The following is a 23,940-nucleotide window of genomic DNA, read 5'->3' as shown; positions in this document are numbered from 1 at the left end:
GATGTCCATCACTAACATCTATAGTACATCTTGAGGGGGGTATATCAAATATAATGAGTTGAGAGTTAGTTTTGAGTTAGTTAGTTAATTGAAGGATGACAGTTAAATGAGAAGAAGCACAATTGTTATTAAAACAATCCTGTAAACTCATTTTCAAGTTTAATCAATTCATACAGATTACATTCAAAGGAATGAGTTCTCAATCGGCGATGCTTTGCATTCTTACGTAATATCCATAGAAGACGACCAAACATTTGCCATGTACTTGTTTCACCAAAAGAAATTGATCCTCTCTGAGCGATATGCCACCATCAACCTAAACCTCGAGCCTTTTGAGTTCGACCTCGTCACAGTATCTGTCCAATTCACTTCAATCGGGCTAGTAACCATGCTCAATTTCTGTATAGAACTTTTGAATAAATGTTATTTTCGGATTATGTGATTCATTCTTGGATATATCTATTAAAGATTAAGATTGTAAAGATGATTGATGTGCTTGTTTCCTCTACTACGGTTTTAAGTTTTGGATCAAACTTCAATACATAACATGAATTATTAGTCGAAGAATTAGGTTTGGATTGTAGAACATTCCAAGGTAGAAATCCAAATCAAATAGTGAATGAATATGCAAAAAAAAGAGCAACATGCGGATGATTCTCTGGCAAGGTAATAAATGCTGCATGTTTAAGCTTTTAAATATGGTCGCTCATGCATCTGCCGGATGCATTTTCAGTAGCATTACTTCATATTTTATATTGTATGGAAACGGTGTGATCGAGTGAACTATAGCAAAAGATACATCTCTGCTCTGCACTACACCACACTAAGTAGTAAGTACAAACTATAATACTTTGTATCTTACAGGAATTCGCTCTACAGAAACTTGTACACCATGCCAAACCCTTTTCACAAGCAAGCACAAATGTTAAAAAAATCGAAGCAAACTCTAGTTATTATCTAGTGTACAGGCTATTTAAATTCTGTCACTATATTTAGGGGATGCTGACTTCGGATGAGAAGATTTATGAGTAATTGCTTTCTTTACCTTGGAAATTGAATGCTTAACCTTTGATCCTATGCCAGATAATATGTTGTGAGATTTCTTGTGGGTGACTTCTACATCTTTGTCTGCTGCACCCACCATGGCCGGAGCATCGGAGCTCAATTCTGATATTTGATTCTCGCCTGGTTCCTCTTTACTATCTTTTTCTTTGTCTGTTTTCACTTCGACTTGTTCCACCTCAGCTGATTTTTCTGCCAGCAGCTCTTCTTCTTTGGTAGTTGGCTCTTTTTTATCAATTGAATGATCTACAACTTTCAAGACATCTTTCATGGGCTCCTGAAGAAGTCCTGACAGCGAAAGCTTATCCATCTCTGTCGATTCTGACATCTCCATTAGTTTAGATGTTTCCTCGTTTCCATGTTTTTGTCCTTTCTCAGGTTCCGACGTCTTCTGTTTTTCTCCTTCAGTCTGTGAACTTTCTGAAGAGTCTCCATGCTGCAGTACCGGAATTTTGTTGCTGCCAAGTGAACTATCGAAGTTCGCATTATCGATCTGATCTGCTCTGAGTACTATAAGTTTATCTGTGGTAGATGCAGGGCCTCTTTCGATCTCTTTTAGACTAGCTTCATCCAAGCCATATTGCTCTGGAGTTTCTTCATCAGTGGCTCTTAGTGCTGCATCAGTAGTGGAACCCTGAAGAATGTTGACTGGTGTGACCTTATCTAATGCCACAGTGCGGGAATTTTCTTTTAAGACATTAAAATCGTGTTCTTTTATTTCGTTTTCTTCAGTATTAATTCCCTTTTCTTCTGGGACAGCCTCAACAGCCTTACCTTTTCCTGGTTTCTGTTTTTCTTGCACGACAATTTGAGTTTCTTGACCCACAGCTTTTTGCCCTGCATCACTAGTGAAACTGCAAAGTATATCTGATGGTGCAACCTTATCTGTAACCGTGGTGCTGGAATTTATTTTCAAGTTATCGGAATCATCTTCAACCTGTTCACTCTTTATTCCTTTTTCTTCTGGGACAGCCTCAACAGTCTTTCCTGGTTGTTCTTGTATTTCTTGCACGACAAATTCGGACACCGGGTCCTGTTGAATTGCAGATGCTTCCTTTTCTCCTGCTGTAACTTCGGTCTCTATGTTCTCGTTCAAATTCCCATCAAGAAAATTCCCCTCATTAGATATTGCAACAGAGCCTTCATCTAATTCTTTCGTATCATCATTTGTATCATCACCATTTTGAAGATTATCTATGCCTCGTTCCTGTGCCCTTTCCCACTCAGAATCCTTGACATGAGATAAAAGGGGAGAAGGAGACCCGTGGATTTTGGTGTGTTGGCCTTGATATTCTCGACCTTCAGGTGCTAATGACGTTTCTGTTTCCTTCTCTGTGCTATCTTCACTTTCAGTTTCCTCTGGTCCACGTTGTACTCCTGTTATTGATAAAGCACTGGAAGCAGCTCCAGTTTCAGTAACGACTGTTTCTGCTTTTATGTCTTTGTCTATCTTTTCAGCATCTTCATTGCCTATAGGTGTGGTAGATTCTATGCTTCCATTAGAGTTTCCATCTTCAAGAAACTCATTTTTGGCTGTGGAATTTTCGTTGCCTTTTGGAATCTCCTTGGCACCATCATGTCGGGAGATTTCAGAAGTATCCTTGTCATGAGAGGAAAAATCAATCTCCTTTTCCTCAATAGAAGTTTTATTGGTTTCATCATCAATTAATTTGATCCAGATATCATCTTTGTCTGCTTCCTCATCAATTTTGGTTTTGGTAGTATCTCCATTTCCTGTGGAATAGATGTGCTTTGAATGGTTATTATCAGCAAATTAGTTTATTATGGGGTGTGTGAGTATATCATCTATACCTCTTCCTTTGCTTGTACTTTGTCTGAGGAACAAATTCCATCATTTTCATCACTATTAGATATCTTCACTGTTTCTTCATCCTTAATCATTACACTGTTTATGTCATCAACTCCAATTCTGTTGGATTCATCCTCTTGAAACGCTAAAACAGAGCTGCTAACCTGTATATGAGATCAAATCGGTGATTATTAATAAACGAGAAGTTAGAGTTTTCTAAGAGAAACCATTTCCGTTTCATAAATTGATTTTGCAATCATGTTGGCTTTTTATGCATGGTTTAAATTAGGGAAAATGTGTTGATAGGTAAGGAAGGAGGAAAAAATTTGTGAACGCTAATAAACTAGGTGTAAGAAATACTGTTTGATGTTTCATAAAGAATCTCAAGTGTGATAAGCAGTCTCTTGGCAAAGTTTGTTAAATAAGCATGTGTGTGTGTGTCTTTGGGGGTGTTGGGGGGTGGGGGTGGGGGTGGTGGTGGTTTCTGCACTTTGAAACAGCTAGAGGTCTTCATTTCAATGATAAAGATGAATGATGCATCTTAAAAATCAATTAATGTGCAGGTGTTTCAATTAGCATGGTAAAAAGAAAATGAATTGTTGTACTACAAGATATCAGTGTGGAAATAACTAAAGTTAATTGTAAATGTTTGCCCATACCTCAAGTGTTTCCTCCCATGTTTTAGCTGTATCGGTAAGTTTTTCCTCCACTTGGTCGACCACAATTTTTGGAGTTGTAGTTAGGATTTGTTCCTCTAAAGAACTTGTTGGATCTCCGTCTTGACATGAAACAGATGCTTTGATGGGCTCAGATGCCACATGCAAGGAATCCATAGACTCATCCTTGTGTGCTTCTTCCTTTAACAAGGTGTCTTCTGTTTGTTGCGCACTTTCAAATGTATCAACTTTTTTAAGGTCTTCCGCCCTCAGTTGTGTCCTCGTGAACAATTATTGACTCTTCGTTGTCAGCCAACATCGAGACTTTCTCATCTTCAATTTCTAATCCATCATGTGGGGTCATCGAATCCAGTACTTTGTTCTCATTTGAATCCGGCGTTGTCAAATTCTGATGCAATAACAAAATGTTCGTGAACTCTTCTATGTAAAAGGTAAACATTATTGTTAAGTTAAAAACTTTTCCATTATTGTTCTAGAAAGCGCAACTGAGTTTGTGATACTGAAGTTAAATTTCTAGTAAAATGCTTACCAATGCCTCGAGAGTTATCTCCCTTGTGCCAGCTGTATTAATTTTGTCATCTGTTTGGTCTCCTACGATTTCTTGTGGATCTGAATTTAGGTTTGAAGTCTTTGTGTCTGTCTTTTGACTTGAAACAGATGCTTTAATATCCTCAGAAACCACTTGCGAGGACTCGACAGATGCGTACGCTGGTGATCCTTCATTCAACAGCGCACTCTCCATTATTTTCCCAATTTCTTCTTCAATCATGTCCTCGTGACTGGTTGTTGATTCATTGTTGGCCTCCACCATTGAGGTTTTTTCCAAATATGGTTCTTTCTCCGAAATTTCTTCATGTTTAGTTTTTGATTCATCTATTTGGATTAACGAATCCTTCACAACGCTCTCATTTGACGGCAAATTCTGCTGCAAGAAAGAAACATTCATAATTATTTTGATTAAATGGAATAAAATTGTGAAAAATTATTTCAGACCTTGCTAATATTATTGAAGACTCTGTAGGTTTGTGATGATGAAGTTAAATGCTTACCTCTGTAATTTTGTCCTTTGAGTCAGCTGTATCTATAACATTGTCCTCTGATTCGTTACCCAAGATGTCTTGTGGATTTGCAGCTAGGATTTGCTCCTCGAGAGCACTTGCTTCTGTGTCTTGATATAAAACATATGCTTTAATGTCCTTATAAACTGTAGACTCTTCCACTTGTGCTTCCTTTAACTTGTTAATTTCTGAGCATTTCTTACTTTCAAACTCGTCTACATTTTCAAGGGCTTCATCCTCTATTAAATCCCTGTGGATGTTTTCCGTCTCTTCATTGTTGGTATTCAGCAGTGAAGTTCCTAACGATGAAGCCATTTCACTTTCCTTTTCCAAAAGTTCCTCAAGTTTCATTTGTGATCCATCCACTTTGATCGATGGATTATCACCATTGTTATCATCTGGCACAACTGGTGTGATATCCTGTCGCAAGAATGAATTGTGCATCAAACTCTTCCTAAGTTAATTATATTCTTTCAAAACTTTGCTATTCATGTTCCAGATAAAATTAGGTTCTGTAATAATTATTTTAAGTTACAAATGAATTCTTACCGGTGCCTCGAGAGCTTTATCAAGTACCTTCTCCACTTCTTGACCGTCCAAATTTTCTATTGGATTTACTATTAGGCTTTGCTCCTCTGTAGAATTTGTTGGTTCAATATCTTCAATATTCTCCAGATTTGATGAGTTTGGATTTTCCGCCGATACTTCTGTAATTTCTGCATGTTTCTCACATTCAGACTTATTACATTTTGCTTGATCTTCTTCCTCAATTTTGTCATTCAGAAAAAGTGTCGGCTCCTCATTCCTAGTATTAAGTATTGAATTTTCCGATACAGAAGGCTTTTCACTTTCCTTTACCGAATGTTCCTCGTGCTTCATTTGTGATCCATCCTCTAGAATAAATGAATTCTCTTCAATGTTCTTATCTGACACAATTGTTTTTGACTCCTGCTTCAGAACGAAATATGCATCAACTCCTGGTTTTAAAAAATAAATTCTTAAGCTAATTTCAGCAATGTATAAAATTCTTACCAGTGCTTTTGGAACTACGTCAAGTATTTCATCCTTTGTGAGATTTTCTTGTGGATTTTCTGTTGGGCTTCGCTCCTCTACAGGACTTGGTGTTTCTAAGTTTTCACTAGGAACTGGTACTTCAATAATCTCAGGTCCTTCTTCTGGGAAATGGGTAAGCTGTTCCACCTTCTCATGTCTTTTTACACCTTCGTTCTCAGTTTTGCGGTGGCAAATAAATGATGACTCTTCATTGCTTGTTTTCAGAATCCACAATGATGGTTTCTCACTTTCATTTTCCAAAAGTTCTTCATGTTTAATTTGCGATTCATCGTCTTCTAGTGATAAATTCTTTTTAATGTTTTCGTCTGAGACCAATGTTGTGAAAGTCTGCAACAATTATGAAATACACACCAATTAATATTTCCAAGGAAATTTCATACTTTTGGATCTGTGCCAATCTTACTCCAGCATAGGTAAACTATGTTACTAAAGTAACTGCTAGTATTCTTACTTGTGGTTCAGGAGTTGTATCAATAATGTTTTCCTCCATTTGATCTCCCATGACTTCTTGTGAATTTATTTGTAGGCTTCGATCCTCCGTGGAACTTGTTGTTTCTGTGTCCAGTGAAACAAATTCTTTAATTTCCTCGATATCTTCTTTCGAGGTGTTGTTAAGTATTTGCCCCGGTTCTTCCTTTGTTAAAGGAAATTCTGTGTGTTTCTCACATTCTAACTCAACTTTTTCAGGATCCTCATCCTCAATTTTGTCATCATTAATAGTAGTTGAATCTTCACTGCTAGTATTCAGTAATGAAGTCTTTGACAAAGACAGTGTTTTGCTTTCTTTTTCCAAAAGCTCCTCATGTTTTGTTTGTGATTTATCGACTTGGTTAGATGATTTTTCTTCAGTTTTCTCATCCAAAACAATTATTTTGGACTCCTGCAGCAATAATGAAATATTCATCAACCCTCTCCAATTAAATAAAAAATTACATAAGTTATTCATTTTTGCTGATCTTAGCTATTCTTATTTCACCATGCATGCATAAACTAAGTATGCGATAGTGAAGTCACAAATTAAATTCTTACCGGTGCCTCATGAGTTGTATCAGGTATTTTACCGTCTACATGTTTTTCGCATTCAAATATATCAACTTCTCTTATGTCTTCATCCTCAATTTTGTTCTCGTGGATAACTGTAGAATCTTCACTGGTGGTGTTCAGTATGAAATCTGCAGATAAAGATGGTGTTTCACCCTCCTTTTCCGAAATTTCCTCGTGCACCATTGGTGACCCATCCTCTTGATTCAATGAATCCTTTTCAACATTTTCATTTGAAACAACTTTTATGAAATTCTACAACAAAATTAAACAGGCATCAACTCTTTTTAATCAAAGAGAAAATATTCTAGAGGTAATATCATTCTCTCGATATTAATTATTCTTATGATATGAAGTTACCTGTGGCTCATGAGCTATATCCTGAATTTTATCCTCTTGTTGATCGCTCAAAATTTGTCGTGGATTTTCTTTTAAGCTTTGTTTTTCTTCAAAACTAGTTGTTTCTGAATCTTCACCTGAAACAAGTGCTTTGACATCCTCAAGGTTTTCTTTGGAGGATTCGTCGACCTTTGTCACCTGTGTTTCTTCCTCTGTTGAAGTTATTACTTCATGTTTTTCACACTCAAAGTCATGAATTTTTTTTCGGTTTTCATCCTCAGTTATGTCCTCGTAAATTGTTTTCGACTCTTTGTTGCTGGTACCCACAATAAGCAAAGATGGTGTTTCACTTTCCTTTTCCAACTCATCGTGTTTCATTTGTATTTTATCAACTTGCAATAATGAATTTTCTTCTGCGTTTTCATGTGAAATAGCTGGTTTTAAATCCTGCAACAAAATAAAATATACATTAAACATTTTTTATAAAAGAACAAAGATTCCTGGGTTAATTTTTCGTTCATTTTCTTACTTCAACATGCATAAAAAAAGTCTGTGATAATGAGATTACCTAATTACTAACAAACTTCTTACCTGATCCTTAGGAGCTGTATCAAGTACATTCTCCTGTGTTTGATCACTCACGATTTCATGTTTCCCTTCTGATTCATCAACTTGGATCAATAAATTCTCTCCAGCATTCTCATGCGAAACAGTTTGTTTAAAATCCTGCAGAAACAACAAGTACAAATCAACTATTTTTTATCAAAGAATAAAAGATTCTCGAGTTAATTTCATTCTTTCAGAACTCTCCATATCTAATTCCAACATTAGAAACTTTGCGGTAAAGTAATTACTTCACTACCAAACTTCTTACCTGTGCCTCGGTAGCAGAATCAAGTATATTTTTTTGTGTTTGATCAACCACAATTTCTTGCTGATTATCTTTTTGGCTTTGCTCCTCTATAGAACTTGTTATTTCTTTATCTTCACATGAAAAAATTACTTTAGTGTCCTCAAGATCATCTTTCGTGGAGTCAGTAACCTTTTCTGCCGGTGTTAGTTCCTTTAGTATAGTAGCTTCTGTATCTTTCTCATACTCAAACTCATCAACTTTTCTTGGGTCTTGATCATCAGTTATGTGACCCTGAAGAATGGTTGATTCTTCAATCGTCGTGTCCAACATTGACATAGATGGTGTTTTGCTTTCCCTTTCCAGAGGTTCCTCATGTTTTATTTGTGATCTATCTAATTGAATTAGTGAATTTTCTTCAGAATTCTCGTCTGAAGTAATTGTTGTCAAATCCTACAGCAAAATAAAATACTTCTTGCTTTCAGTCCTTTTTGCACTTTGCTACTGATATCCTACCTCATATATCTGTTATATTTAAATCACAATGTTTATGAAAATCTTACCGGTGCATTTTGAGCCATATCAATTATTTTCTCCTTTACTTGACCACCCACAATTTCATGAGAATTTGCCGTCAGGCTTTCTTGTTCTATAGAACTCGTTTCTGTATCTTCACAAAAAACAGATGCTTTAATATTCTCGTTTTCTTCTTTTGAGGAATTCTCAAGTGCTTCTTCATGTGACAAAATAATTTCTACATGTTCCATGACTTTGTTCTCTCGAACAATCGTTGTCTCTTCAGTGCTGGTATTTAACATAAACAAAGACGGCATTTCCCTTTCTTCTTCCAAATGTTCTTCATGTTTCATTTGTGATGCATGAACTTCGACCAATAAATTTCTTTCAGTGTTATTATTATCTGGAATAATTGTTGTGAAATCCTGCAACAATGATGAAAATACACATTAGTACCTTTTATTAAGGGAAAATACTGTTTAGCAATTTCATGCTCTAAAACTTCTCCATTCTTAATCTAGCATATATAAGCTAAATTTGTGATGATGAGCTAAGGTTGTGAATAGAATTCTTACAGATGCCTCTCCCGCTACATTAAGTACTTTCTCATCTTCTTGATGATCTATAATTTCTTGTGAAATTGTAGTTAGGTTTTGCTCCTCTGTTGAATGTGTTATTTCGGTCCCATCACATGTAATAGATTCTTTAATTCCCTCAAGATCTTTTGATGACTCGGAAAGCTTTTCTGCCTGAGCTTCTTCCTTTAACATAGCAGCTTCTCCAGACTCAATACCTTCAAACTTATCAGCTTTCTCTAGTACTTCATCTTCAATCTTGCCCGTGTGAACAATTGCCGACTTTCTATCGCTAGAATGAAGCAATGGCAAAGGTGGTGTTTCGCTTTCCCTTTCCAAAAGTTTTTCATGTTTAATTTGTGATGCATCAACAGTACTAAAATCCTGCAGTAATTGCAAAACACTTATCAGCTCCATTTAATTGAAGAAAAAAATGCCTAGTATATTTCATTGAAATAAAAAGTAAGTTTTTGGTTGTTAAGTTAATAATAAAGTTCTTGCTGGTGCCTCTGTAACTATATCAAGTATTTTACCCTTTGATTGGTTACCTACATTTTCTTGTGGAATTGCTGTTAGGTTTCTCTCCCCTGTGGAACTTGTTTCCATGTCTTCAAATAAATCAAATGCCTTGATTTCCTCGAGATCTTTTCTCAACGACGACTCATTAAGCTTTTCCACAGGTGCTTCTTCCTTTATCATACTAATTTCTGCATGTTTTTCAGATTCGAATTTATCAACTCTGTTTAAGAGTTCATCCTCAATTTTGTCCTGGTGAAGAATTGATGGCTCATTAAAGTTGGAGTTTCGCAATGAAGTTTCTGACAAAGGTGATGCTTCACTTTCCTTTTCCAAAAGTTCCTCATGTTTGATTTGCGAATCATCCACTAACATCAGTGAAATCTCTCCACCATTCTCATATGAAACAAATTTAGTGAACTCCTGTAACAAGAATGAAGTGCGGCTAAAATTTTTAGATTAAGAAAAAATATTCTTAATTAAATCTCGTTTCTTCAGATTAATTAGTCTTATTAGTTGATAAGTTTGTGATTATAAAGTTAGAATATAAATAGAATTCTAACCTGTGTCGTTCCAACTTTATCAAGTATTTTCTTCTCTGACTTATCACCCGTGATTTCTGGTGAAATTTCTGTTAAACCTTGCTCCTCTGAGGAACTCGTTTCTGCGCCTTCCCATGATACAAATGCTTTGACTTCCTCTATATCTCTTCTCGAGGACTCTTGAGGCCCTTCCACTGGTGCTTGATCATTTATTATAGCAATTTTTGTGTGCTTCTCATCTTCGAACTTATCAACTTTGTTCAAGTGTTCGTTCTCAATATTTTCCACGTCAACGTTAATTGGTTCATCGTTGCTGGAATACGGAAACGAAGTTTCTGGTGTGGATAGCATTTCACATTTCTTTTCAGAAAGTTCCCCCTGTTTAATTTGTGATCCATCTGGTTGGATTGATGAATATTTCTCAGCGCGCTCACCTGAAACAATGGTGAAATCCTGCAGTAGAATGAAATTTACATCAACTCTTTTTAATTAAAGAAAAATGACTTTTAAGTCAACTTTAAGTTTAGTAAAAACTTTCTGACCTGTCTCTCTTGAGCTTTATCAAGTATCTTATCCTCCGACAGATCACCCACACTTTCTTGTGAAATAGCTGTCAAGTCTCGCTCCTCTATGGAACTTGTTGTTTCTGTGCCTTCATGTGATACAAATGCTTTAATTTCCTCAAGATCTTTCTTCTCGGGCTCTTGGAGCTTTTTCACCGATTCTTCTTCCTTTATGAAACCAATTTCTGTGTGTTTCTCGTTTTTGAACATGACATCTTTGTCCATGTGTTCATCCTCAATTTCCTGCCATAAGAATGAAATATGCTTCAGTTTTTTTATATAAAAGAAAACATATTGTCTATGTAAACTTACTCTTTCAAACACAAATCAAGTTTGTAGTATTGAGACTAAGTTACTAATAAAATCTTACCCTTACCTCAGGATCTTTGTCAACTATATTCTCATCCATGTGATCGCTGACAATTTCTCGTCGATTTTCATTTGGGCTTTGCACCTCTATCAAACTTCTTTCGATAGTGTTTGCACCTGAAACAATGTCTTTGATATCCTCAAGATCTTCTTTTGATGACTCTTGTAGCTTTTCCGCTGGTGCTTCGTTTGACAAAGTAATTTCTTCATGCTTGTCACATTCAAACTTGTCAAATTTTTCTAGTTTTTCATCCTCAATTTTATCCTGGTGAATAACTTCAGGCACTTCATCATTGACCTCCATTGTCGAAGTTTCTGAGAAAGGCAGTTCTTTGCTTTCTTTTTCAAGAAGTTCCTCGTGCTTTTGTTCTGATCCATCCTCCAGAATCCGTGAATTCTCCTTAATGTTCTCACTGGAAAGTATTGTTGCAAAATTCTGCACCAAAATAATATATTCAGAAACATTTATAATCTTATATAAATTTTATAATTTATTTCTATATGAATCAAGCTTCTATCATCCCAGAATATGCATGCCAAACTTTGTTATGATGAAGTTAAGATAATGGTATAGTTCTCACCTGTGACTCAGGAATTTCCTTCTCTGAATCAGCTGTATCTAGTCTTTCGACCTCTGTCTCATGAATGATTTCATTTTCATTTAGGAATTGCTCCTCTTTAGAAGTTGTTTCTGTTCCGGGATACGAATCTGATGCTACAGCTACTTGCAATGGTTTGACAGATGTCTCCATCTGCGCTTCTTCCTTCTGCAAATTAATTTCTGTGTCTCTGTTGCTTTCAAGCAATTCTTTTTTTCTTAGATCTTTGTGCTCAATATTGTCCTCGTGAATACTTATTAACTCGTCATCATCGGCATGCTTTGTCGAAGCTTCAATCCCAGACGGTATTTCGATCTCCTTCTCCAAATATTCCTCATGTTGTATTCGTGAGCTCTCTGCTTGAATTAATGAATTATCCTCAATCTTCTCAATTGACACAGTTTTTGCGACACTCTGCAAGAAGATTGTTATTTCAATAAAACCTAGAGCTTTTAAAAAATATAATTTTCAAGTATGTTTCAACTTAGCTACTGACAGTGAAGTTCAGTTTATGAATATTATCACCTGTAAGTCAAGAATCTCCTTATCCTTCTCAATTGCATCCATTGTTTTTTCCTCTGTTTTGTCATCCAGGGATTCTCGTGGAACTGTACTTGTCAGAGTTTCTTTCAAGGACTCAATAGGCTGCTCAATTTGTGCTTCTTCCAGAAGCGCACCACTCTCAGGATTTTTCTCATTATCTTTTTGGTCAGTGTCTTCAGTTTTGACCTCATATTTAATCGCGGACTTGTCAACATTGGCATTCCCCTCAAATGCTTTTACCACGCCTGTTGTTTCTGCACCTTCATCTGAAACATAAGTTTTAATATTCACAGTGTCTACATGTGGAGACTCAACAAGCTTCACCATTATCTCCTCTTCTTTCAACAATGTACTTTCTGTATCCTTTTTATCTACAAACATTTCAGCTCCAGTCTGTTCTTCGCCATGAACTTTATCCTCACGTTTATTTGTTGACTCATCACCAGAAGCATCCATTGTCCATGCTTCTATGACAGACGGTTTTCTGCTTTCTTTTCCCAAATTCTCTTTGTTTTTCATTTGTGAGTCATTATCTCCAGTCGCCGAGCTTGCTTCGATGTCGTCATTTGGTACAATTCTTGAAACATCCTGCAGAAAGAATAAAAGTCCTCATAGTCTATTGATTTTCACAAAAGACTCGCATAACTAGTTTTTTTAAGGACATAAATATCCATTTCAATATATTTCCAGTCATTTATGCTATTACTATCTTAGTTTATGGTTTTTTTTTTATTATGGCCTCTCTAGAATATACTTCTTTATGGCAACTATATCACGTGTTTTGAATTCTGCATGCTTTTCTTATTCACCAAACAATTTCTCGTAAATTTTCAGTCAGGATTTATTTTTGAGCTTTCGATACTTTTACTTCAGTTTATCTTTAAAATAACTTTTTCATACAATTTCCAAATAGAAAACAGTTTCATATTTTTTAATATCAACACTTGGAGAAATTTCGTATATAATGCTCTTTTTGGACAATAATGGAATTCTTGCCTGTGCCTCGGGAGTTTCTGTCTTTTTGTCAGCTGTGTCAAGTGTTATGACCTCTATTTGTTCACACACAATTTCTCCGTCGTTCAAGATTTTCTCCTCTTGGGAACTCATTGTTTCTGTTTCTTGATGTGAATCTGACTCTATAATATCTTCAGCAGCTATCTTCAATGACTTGACGGCCGTCTCAACCTGTGCTTCTTCCTTTTGCGAAGTAATTTTTGTATCTTCCTTAGTTTCAACCAGTTCATCTTTTCTTTGATCTTCATGCTCGGTAGTGTCCTCATGAACAGTTATGGAATCGTCATCATTCATGTTCTTTGTTGAAGCTTCAGTGACAGGCGTTCTTTCACTTTCCCCTTCTGGGCATTCCTTGCATTGCATTTGTGAGCTGTCCACTTGAAGCAATGAATCATGTTCGATGTTCTCATTTGAAACAATGGTTGTGACGTTCTGCTGCAAGAATACATTACTCAAGTCCTGATTCTTTAGAAGAAAAATTTATATAGTATGTTTAAACCGTGGCAATGAAGTTTGGTTATATGATGATTTTTACCTGTATCTCAAGAGTTTCCTCGTCTTTTTCAGTTGCATCGATTATTTTTTCCTCTGTTTTTTCTTCCAAGAAACCTCGTGGGATTGAAGTTGGAAGTGCTTCTTTCAAGGACTCAAAAGGCTTCTCCATCTTTGCTACTTCCAGATGTGAAGTACCGTCAGGAATTTTCTCATCATCACACAATTCATCCTCTTTTTGGTCATTGTCTTTAGTTTTAATCATACATTTAACTTCAGGCCGACTTTCAATGGCAACCTCCTCAAATACTTCTACTAGGCCTGTTGTTTCCTCGCCTTGATCTGAAACATATGTTTTAATATCCTCGGCATCTACTTGTGGGGACTCGAGAGGCTGCGCTGGTGTTTCCGCTTCTTTCAACAATGTACGTTCTGTCTCTTCAACTCTCGTCTGTTCCCTGCCCTTATCCTCAAACTTCTTTGTTGACTCATCGCTAGATGTATCCATCAGTGATGCCTCTATGGAAGGTAGATTTTCGCTTTCCTTTCCCAAATTATCTTCATTTTTCATTTCTGAGTCATCCTCCTCAATCACTAAGTTTTCTTCATTGTCATCATTTAAAACAAACGTTGAAACATCCTGCAGCAAGAATGAAATCCACTTACTTAATCTACTGATTTTCGACAAAAAAATCCATGACTATTTTTGTCATGACATAAACATCTATAATTCCAGCAAGTTATGCTGTTAAGTAAGACTCTGTTTCAGTATGGCCTGCACCTCTAGAGTTTCCTTCATGGCAACTACATCACATGTTTTATACTCTGGAACACACTGTTTTTTGCTCACAATTTCTTGTGGATTTGATTCGATTCAAGCTTGGAATACTTTTAGTTAAGATCCTTAAAATATAAAAATTATATATTTAAATTAGCAACTTGAGAAATTATATAAATAATGCACTTTTTAAGACAACAATATAGTTCTCACCGGTGACTCGGGAGTTTCCTGCTTTGTATCAGCTGCATCAAGTCTTTCCACCTGTGTCTCTTCATGCACGATTTCATTTTCATTCAGGATTTGTTCCTTTTGAGAATCTGTGGTTTCCGTTGCTTGATATGAGTCTGATGCTATAATATCTTCAGCAATATGAGTCTCTATTTGTGTATCGTCCTCCTTCAAATTAATTTCTGTATATTTCTCAATTTCAGGTTCAACTTTTCTTGGATCTTCATGCTCGATGTTATCCTCACGAGCAATTAACTCATCATAATTGGCAAGCTTTGTCGACGCTTCAATTACAGATGGCATTTCATGTTCCTTCTCCAAATACTCCTCATGTTGTATTTGTGAACCATCCATTTGAATTAATGAGTTCTCCTCGATCTTCTCATTTGGAACAGTAGTTGTAACATTCTGCAGGAAGAATATGTCTCCATTAACTCTCGAGTTCTTAAAGAAATATATTATGTTCTAGTATTTTTCAATTTAGCTATTGACATTGAAGTTCAGTTTATGAATATTTTTACCTGTACACCCTCGTCCTTTTGAAGTGCATCAACTAATTTTTCCTCTGTGTTGTCATCTAGGAATCCCCGTGGAACAGTACTTGGCAGAGTTTCTTGCAAGGACTCAATAGACTTCTCAGTTTGTGCTGCTTCGAGAAGTTCGCCGCTCTCAGTTTTTTTCTCATTTTCAGACAGTTCGTCTTCTTTTTTGTCATTATCTTCAGTTTTGACCTCATTTTTAACTGCAGATTCATGATTATCGGCATCCCCTTCAGATTCTTCTACCATGCCTGTTGTTTCTACACCATCTGAAACATACGTTTTAATAGCCTCATTGTCTACTTGTGGAGACTCCACAAGCCTCACCATTATCTCCTCTTCTTTTAACAGTTTACTTTCCATATCCTTTTTTTCTTCAAATAATTCAGCTCCTGTTTGTTCATCGCCCTCAACTTTATCCTCGCACTTATTTGCTGAATCATCATCTGAAGCATCTGTCTTTGATGTTTCATTGACATATGGTTTTTCGGTTTCTTTTCCAAAAGTCTCTTTATTTTTCATTTGTAAATCATTCTCTTCAGTCGCTGAGTTCTCTCCACTGTCATCATTTGGTACAATTGTTGAAACATCCTGCAGCAAAAAGAAAATCCTATTAGTCTATTGATTTTCACAAAAATTTAAGGAAATAAATATCCGTTTTCAATATATTTACAATCATTTATGCTATTACAGTGTCTCGGTTTGTGGTTCTTTATTATGGCCTTTACCTCTAGAATTTCCTGCTTCATTAAATCATAGCAACTACATCACATGTTTTGCACTTGGCGGAGTCTTCTTTTTCGCACACAATTTCTTGTATATTTCAGTTAGGAATTAATTTTTAGCTTTTGATAATTTTATTCCAGGTTATCTCTAAAAGATTAAAACAACTTAACCAAAATATACAAATATAAAATTGTTTCATATCGCATATGGACACTTCAAGAAGTTTTGTTAACAAAACCTTTTTTTTAAGCCAATTTTGGAATTCTTACCTGTGTCTCCGAAGTTTGTCTCTTTGTGTCAGATGCGTCAAGTGTTTCGACCTCTATCTGTTCACACACAGTTTCTTCTTCATTCAAGGTTCGCTCCTCTTGGGAACTCGTTGTTTCTGTTTCTTGACATAAATCTGATGCTATGATATCTTCTGCAGCTATATTTGTTGAGTTGGCTGCCGTCTCGACCTGTGCTTCTTCCTCCTGTGAAGTAACTTCTGTATCTCCAAATTCATCTTTTCTTAAATCCTCATGCTCACTACTTCCCTCGTGAACATTTACGGGGTTGTCATCATTTATGTTCTTTGTCGAAGCTTCGATGATAGATGTTATTTCACTTTTCTCTTCTGAATATTCCTTGCATTGTATTCGTGAGCCATCCACTTGAAATAATGAATCATGATCGATAGATTCGATCAAAGATGGTCTTTCATGTTCCTTCTCCAAAGATTCCTCATGTTGTATTGGTGATCCATCCATTTGAATTAATGAATGCTCTTCAATCTTCTCATTTGACACCGTTTTTGTAACATTCTGCAGGAAGAATACGACTCCATTAAATCTCAATGTCTTAAAGGAATATTTTATGTTTTAAATTTTTTAAATTTAGCTTCTGACATTGAAGTTCAGTTTATGAACATCCGCACCTGTACGTCAAGAATCTCCTTGTTTGTATGAATTGCATCAACTGTTTTTTCCTCTGTTTCATCATCCAGGAAGCCCTGTGGAACTGTACTTGGCAGAGTTTCTTGCAAGGAAGCAATAGGCGTCTCAAGTTGTGCTGCTTCCAGAAGTACTTTACTTTCAGGATTTTTCTCACTATCACACAATTGGTCTTCTTTTTGGTCATCATCTTCAGTTTTGACCACATATTTTACCGCAGACTCGCCATCATTGGATTTCCCCTCAGATGCTGAGATTAGGCTTGTCGTTTCTGCATCTTGATCTAAAACATGAGTTTTAATATCCTCAGCATCTACTTGTGAAGACTTAACAAGCTTCGGTATTGTATCATCTTCTATTAATGACAGACTTTCTGCACTGTTCTCATTTTCAAACAATTCAGCTCTCCTCTGGTCCTCGACCTCTTTTTTGTCCTCGTTTGTATAAATTGACTCATCACCAACAGCATCTCTTATTGATTCTTCCCTCAATAAAGGTTTTTCGCTTTCATCCTCTTCAATCACCAAGTTTTCTTCATTGTCGTCATTTGATTCAATAGTTGAAACATCCTGCAGAGTTTAAAAGAGTTAGTCAGTCTATTGAATTTCAGAACGTGAAATTCCATTTTTCGTTAGATGTCCAGTCATTTATTCTAGCAATAGCCAATTCATAGATTTTAATGATCACCTGTCCGTCAAGAGTTTCCTTCTTTGTGTCAACTACATCACAAGGTTTGCTCTCTGTTTCACCAGCCACGATTTCTCGTGGATTTTCAGTTAGGATTTGATTTTCAAGAACACTTAATGTTGTGTCGTGATCTGAAGTAGACACTTTGGTATCATCTGCCTCATTAGCTAATTGCAACGATTCAACAGGCTTCTCTGTTACTTCTTGCTTCAGCAACTCACTTTCTGTGTCATAATTATTTTCCAGCAAGTCTTTTCCCCTCTGGTCTTCATCCTCAATTTTCCCCCCGGTGATGGCTAACTCATTATCAGTTGTCAAAGCTTCTGTGACAAACGGCACTTCAACAATTGAGTTTTGTTCGGTTTCCTCATTTGATACATTCGTTGAAATATCCTGAGGTATTAATAAAAAAGCAATGTTATTCCTCTTTTTACAATATGGCTATTTGATCTCGACTCTTGTCATTCATGAAGTTAAGTTGTACTGGGGTTCTAGCAAGTACCTCTGGAGTTTCCTCTTTGGTGTCGAATGATGTTTGATCTATTTTGTCACCCCAGATTTCTTGTGGAGTTGCTGTTTGGAGTTTCTCCTTGATTGAACTTTTTGTTTCTGTGTCTTGAACTAAATCACATGCCTTAATATCATCATGAATTGCATTCAAGGACTCCAAATGTTTCCCCAAGATCGGTTCTTCCACCAGAATCGTACTTTCTGTATCTTCCTTATTTTCAAGCAATTCAGATTTGCTTGGTTCGTCATCCTCTTTCATGGCCTTATGTATGGGTGTCGTTTCGTCATGACTAGCATCCCCCATTGAAGCATCTTTGAAACATGGTTTCTCACTTTCCTTCTCCAAATGCGGTTCATGTTTTGTTAGTAAGGCATCCTCACTAGTCATTGATGCCGATTTTGAAACCTAGAATGTAACATCACTTAGTCTACATCGATTTTAAAGAAGAATTACGGGGAACTAGTTTTTTTTTTCACGATATAGATATTAATTTTCTATAGACAAACGTCCAGTTTAAAGTTATCACCTGTTGATTTGGAGTTTCCTTCTCTGGTTTGCAAACTGATTTGTCAACCTCAATTTCTTGTAGATTTTCAGTCGCGATTTTATTTCCGATAGAACTTGTTTCGGTGCCGTGATCTGAAGTAGATGTTTCGATATCCCCAGCCTCAGAAGCAGCTACTGGCGAGGACTCAACAACCTTCTCAATGACTTCTTTGCTCCTCTGAATCACTGTTTCTGTTTCTGTTTCTGTTTCATTTTCAGTTTCAAACAATTCATTTTGCGTTGATTCTTCATTCTTGATTTTTCCCTCAGGTATAAGAGTTGATTCAGGCTTTTCATCTTCCTTTTCCAAGTTCTCATCGGTTTTCATATCTGAGTCCAGTTCGACGCTCAAATTTTGTTCAATTTCCTCATTTGGCACAATTGTTGAAATATTCTGCAGCAAGAATAAAATAATCATTAACCACACTATCAAATTATTTCAAAAATGACAGCTATTTGTTATTGAAGTGGATGTTGTGTCATTCATGTACATCTAGAATCTCTTTGTCCTTTTGAATTGCATCAACCCTTTTTTCCTCTGTTTTGTCATCCAGGAATCCCTGTGGAACTGTACTTGGCAGAGTTTCTTGTAAGGACTCAATAGGCGTCTCAATTTGCGCTGCTTCCAGAAGTACATTACTTTCAGGATTTTTCTCACTATCACACAATTGGTCTTCTTTTTGGTCATCATCTTCAGTTTTGACCTCATATTTAACAGCAGACTCGCCATCATTGGAGTTCCCCTCAGATGCTGAGATTTGGCCTGTTGTTTCTGTTTCTTGATCTAAAACATAAGTTTTGATAACCTCGGCTTGTGGAGACTCGACAAGCTTCGGTCTTGTATTATCTTCTATCAAGGACAAACTTTCTGCAAAATTTGGATTTTCAAACAATTCAGCTCTCCTCTGGTCATCACCCTCATTTTTGTCCTCGTATGTATACGTTGACTCATCACCAGCAGCATCTCTTGTTGATTCTTCCCTCGATAAAGGTTTTTCTCTCTCATCCTCTTCGATCACCAAGTTTTCTTCACTGTCATCATTTGATTCAATTGTTGAAACATCCTGCAAAGTCTAAAAAAAAAGTTCAGTCTCTTGATTTTCAGTACATGAAATTTCATTCTTCATTAGATGTCCAGTCATTTATTCTAGCAATAGCCAATGCATAGATTTTCATGATCACCTGTACATCAAGAGTTTCCTTCTTTGAGTCAACTACATCACAAGGTTTGCTCTTCGTTTCATCAGCCACTATTTCTTGTGAATTTTCAGTTGGGATTTGATTTTCAAGAGCGCTTATTTTTGTGTCGTGATCTAAGGTGGAAGCTTGGGTAGCCTCTGCCATATTAGCTAATTGCAAGGATTCAACAGGTTTCTCAGTTGCTTTTTGCTTCGGCAACTCACTTTCTGTGTCATTATTATTTTCAATCGAGTCTTTTTCCCTCTGGTCTTCGTCCTTAATTTTCCCCTCGGTCTCGTTATCAGTTGTCAAAGCTTCTGTGACAAATGGCACTTCAACAATTGAGTTTTGTTCAATTCTCTCATTTGATACATTTGTTGAAATATCCTGCAGCATAATAAAAATAAGCATTATCTCTATTGTTCTTCCTCTTTTGACAATATGGCTATACGTTCTTGACTCGTGTCACTCATGCATGCTATTGATGATGAAGTTAAGTTTATACTGGGATTCTAACAAGTACCTCTAAAGTTTCCTCTTTGGTGTCAAGTGATGTTTGCTCTATTTTGTCACCCCATATTTCTTGTGGAGTTTTTGTTGGGAGTTTGTCCTTGATTGAACTTTTTGCTTCTGTGTCTTGAACTAAATCACATGCCTTAATATCATCATGAATTGCATTGAAGGACTCCAAATGTTTCTCCGAGATCGGTTCTTCCACCAAAATCGTACGTTCTCTATCTTCCTTAGTTTCGATAAAATCAGATTTGTTTGGTTCTTCATCCTCGGTCTTGGCTTTATCTACGGGCGTCGTCTCATTGTGACTAGCGTCCGTTGTAGTTTCAGTTATCACCTGTTCCTCGAGAGTTTCCTTCTCTGGTTTGCACCCATATTTGTCAACCAAAATTTCTTGTGGATTTTCAGTCGGGATTTTATTTTCAAGAGCACTTGCTTTTGTGTTGTGATCTGAAGTAGATGCTTCCATATCCTCATCCTCGGGAGCAGCCACTGGCGAGGACTCAACACCATTCTTATCGACTTCTTCGCTATTCTGAATCACTTTTTCTGTTTCATTTTTAGTTTCAAACAACTCATTTTGCGTCAATTCTTCGTTCTCGATTTTTCCCTCGGGTATAAGAGTTGATTCAGGCTTTTCGTCTTCTTTTTCCAAGTTCTCGTCAGTTTTCATCTGTGAGCCAACCAGTTCGATGCTCAAGTTTAGTTTGTTTTCCGCCTTTGGCACAATTGTTGAAACATTCTGCAGGAAGAATAAGGTAATCATTTACCACACTTCTAATTTTTTTTCAAAAATAATAGCTATTTGCTATTGAAGTGGACGTTGTGTCATTCATGTACCTCTGGAGTTTCCTTGTTCGTGTCGAATGTAGTTTGCTCGTTTCTTTCACCAGGGATGTCTTGTGAAGTTGATGATGTCATGATTTTCTCCTCGACTGAGCTTCTTGCCTCTGTATCATTAACTGCAACACATGTCTTAGTATCCTCAGGATTTACTTTCAAGGATTTCTTATGTGCTGCTTCTTTCTCCGGAATCGTGTTTTCACTATCCTCTTTATTTTCAGACAATCCGGCTTCATACACAGGTATCGACTCATCATGACCAATTTCGCTAGATGCTGGAACTTCCAACGCTGATACCAAGCCTTTCTCCAAACCATTTGATTCTTCGGCATCCAATTTAGCTTCCCCAAGGTGCAGAGCATCAGTTGCGTGTTCTATAGCCACTTTTCTCTGCATTCTCATTAACTTGGCAGGCATCTGGTGCGAGGTTGTTTTCTTCAAAATGAACCTCTGCAGCTGAGGGTGATATCAAAAACTTTTCACCCTTAATTGTTGATGCGCTGCCTTCATTACCTTTTACCGAATCCTTTACCTCAAAATCGGTTTCCAGCATGTCTGGAGGTTCCATAGGTGTATGGCTGTCTCCGATATTCCCTTCTACGGGAATCTTACTAAGGGTAATGTTGATAGCTTGATCCATCTCGTTTTCGTCTTCCCTTCTCAGCTGCATTAAAAGTACATATTATTGTTGGATGTCAAGCTTGAAAACCTTATATCAGCTACTTTGTGGAAGCATCAAATGGCATAGTGTTACATTCTTGGGTATGGAAGTATAACAATAGACTTTGCTTGATAAAGTTTGAATAATTGATTGATCATCAATTTACAGTTCCCCTTTCTATTCACCTATCAGTATTTACTTCGGATTAAAGATTTAGGATCGATCACTTCCACCTACTAGGCATCTTGATGATGTGATTGGTTTGATTTTGCAGAAAACTCATTAGTTCATGACTTCATGCAGAACAGGGCTGAAAATTTTACAATAAAAGTTGTTTCAGCTGGCGATCAAAATGGTTTGTAGTTACGTTAAGTATTCTCAAACACCCTTTTTTTCAGAGCTTAAACTGAATCCCATTTGGTTTTCCTTTTTATAAAATGAAAATCTAGCTTTACGAGTGGAGAGCTTTTCCGCACGAGCTCCAACATTGAAGAAAATAATATGATACACAGAAATCATGCAGTGAATCATATGCTAACTTAATGCACATCTATATCATAGCGGAACTATGTTCCAGACTGTAAAATTTCCTCTAGAATCATCATATCAACTTCAGATCAAAGCATCGTTACTATTCAGGTGGGAAAAAGTTACTGAAGAATGTCATAATCTTACTTCAAATTTAGCAGAAGAAAAGGCTGCTTAAAAATCCACATAAATCTCAGTTTAAAGTTCATGAAATGAAGATCAAATGTGAAAAGGATCACTTACTGTATCCAATACAGGTTCTTGAATTTGAACTCCAGCAGCCATTGCAACAGAGCTTGGGATCAGCACAAGGTGGGATTGTGTAACTTCAGCAATTTAATTTTTTTGAGGTAAATACAGTTACATATGTATACATCATAATAATATATTCTTGATTAAAGTTATGAGTGCTTGGTTGTAAACTTGTGAATTTATATGGCAGATGGATGAAAATAATAATAATAATGTATGTGATGGAAGCATTGGGATAGAAAGTAGGCAAAAGCTGACAAAATGCCACTTCACACATGCTATTGCATCATTTTTGAGTTGGCTAGAGACTGACGTTGTCCTGGAGTGACACTGTGAGCAGTCAACTTGCTATATATCTTATGATAATTTCACTCTTGTGAATTATGTAGTTGAACTATCCTTTCTGCAAACTGGTGGATGTGTGAATGGACTTTCCATCGTCCAAGATGGGTTAAGTTAAAAGTATTTTTCCAGAAAAAATCTTGTGCCACATTTAACATTCATAATTAACGAGTTGTAATTTTTTTTTTACTTCGAATAAATTTATATCATTAACAATATGTACAAAGATAATAGATTGAGAGATATTGACGATATATTATTTTTTACTTCAATCATTGTATAATTTGAACCAAAAGTTAGATGAAACAAGAACGTGAATTCTTATTCTACCAAACTAACTCTTACAATTCCAAAAATAGTTTTTTTTTTAAAGTATGTCTTTTTGGTGTTTAAACAGCTTTCATTAATTAAAAAAAAAATCATATATGGGTGTTGAAGTTGAGTGAAAATCTGAGAATCCCGGTGCCATGAAATGATTGGTTTAAGCAGGGAGCTTCTTTACCACAATTGTTTCTATAAATCTCACAAATATATCAGATAACCCAATGTTTTAATATGTTGATTATCCGAAAATTTTTGAATTTAATTTTAAAGTATAGAGTTTATATTACTAAAAATTAATTCGATTATCCAAAATTATTAGGGAAAAAAACTAGACCGATCTACTGGTCTGACATTCAAATTATAGGATCGATGGTGTTATTTCCATAAAAGTTCATAAAGTTTAAAAAGAAAACTTACTCGTGACGTATAATTTCTTATCGATTTTTTAAGGATAAAAAAAAACTTGTATGAGTAATTTACACCAAACTTCAACTTTCTCTCCCGTAATTATTCTTATTGTTATTATTATTTAGATATCAGCTGCGCATACTAGGAAAATGTCTCTTTTTGTAAAAGTAGGTCTTTTGTGATACCGTCTCACGAATCTTTATCTATAAGACGGGTCAACCCTATCGATATTCACAATAAAAAGTAATACTCTTAGCATAAAAAGTATATATTTTTCATGGATAACTCAAATAAGAGATT

The 23,940-nt window shown here is 36.1% G+C and overlaps 1 protein-coding gene across 1 annotated transcript; it reads right to left on the bottom strand.

Annotated features, from left to right (window-relative positions):
* Positions 1 to 784: 784 nt before the first annotated feature.
* LOC140822015 (uncharacterized) lies at positions 785 to 22,717 on the bottom strand. Its single transcript, XM_073182738.1, is given in 36 exon segments — positions 785 to 2,731; positions 2,734 to 2,796; positions 2,875 to 3,036; positions 3,532 to 3,714; positions 3,818 to 3,937; positions 4,079 to 4,474; positions 4,599 to 5,027; positions 5,157 to 5,558; positions 5,640 to 6,008; positions 6,133 to 6,561; positions 6,711 to 6,977; positions 7,083 to 7,508; positions 7,653 to 7,787; positions 7,936 to 8,364; positions 8,475 to 8,852; positions 9,003 to 9,386; positions 9,555 to 9,941; positions 10,082 to 10,513; positions 10,603 to 10,866; positions 10,994 to 11,428; positions 11,574 to 12,005; positions 12,117 to 12,722; positions 13,131 to 13,613; positions 13,684 to 14,280; positions 14,632 to 15,057; positions 15,171 to 15,779; positions 16,184 to 16,717; positions 16,831 to 17,415; positions 17,534 to 17,926; positions 18,036 to 18,449; positions 18,571 to 18,984; positions 19,082 to 19,663; positions 19,773 to 20,156; positions 20,293 to 21,024; positions 21,123 to 21,789; positions 22,558 to 22,717. Coding segments are annotated over 35 exon segments (15,459 nt in total). The 5' UTR covers positions 21,543 to 21,789; positions 22,558 to 22,717; the 3' UTR covers positions 785 to 973.
* Between the last annotated feature and the right edge of the window lie 1,223 nt (positions 22,718 to 23,940).

This window comes from Primulina eburnea, unplaced genomic scaffold, assembly GCF_022965805.1.
Source record: "Primulina eburnea isolate SZY01 unplaced genomic scaffold, ASM2296580v1 ctg739_ERROPOS11973397, whole genome shotgun sequence".
NCBI classification, from domain to species: domain Eukaryota; kingdom Viridiplantae; phylum Streptophyta; class Magnoliopsida; order Lamiales; family Gesneriaceae; genus Primulina; species Primulina eburnea.
This window is presented reverse-complemented; position numbering and strand designations above follow the sequence as displayed.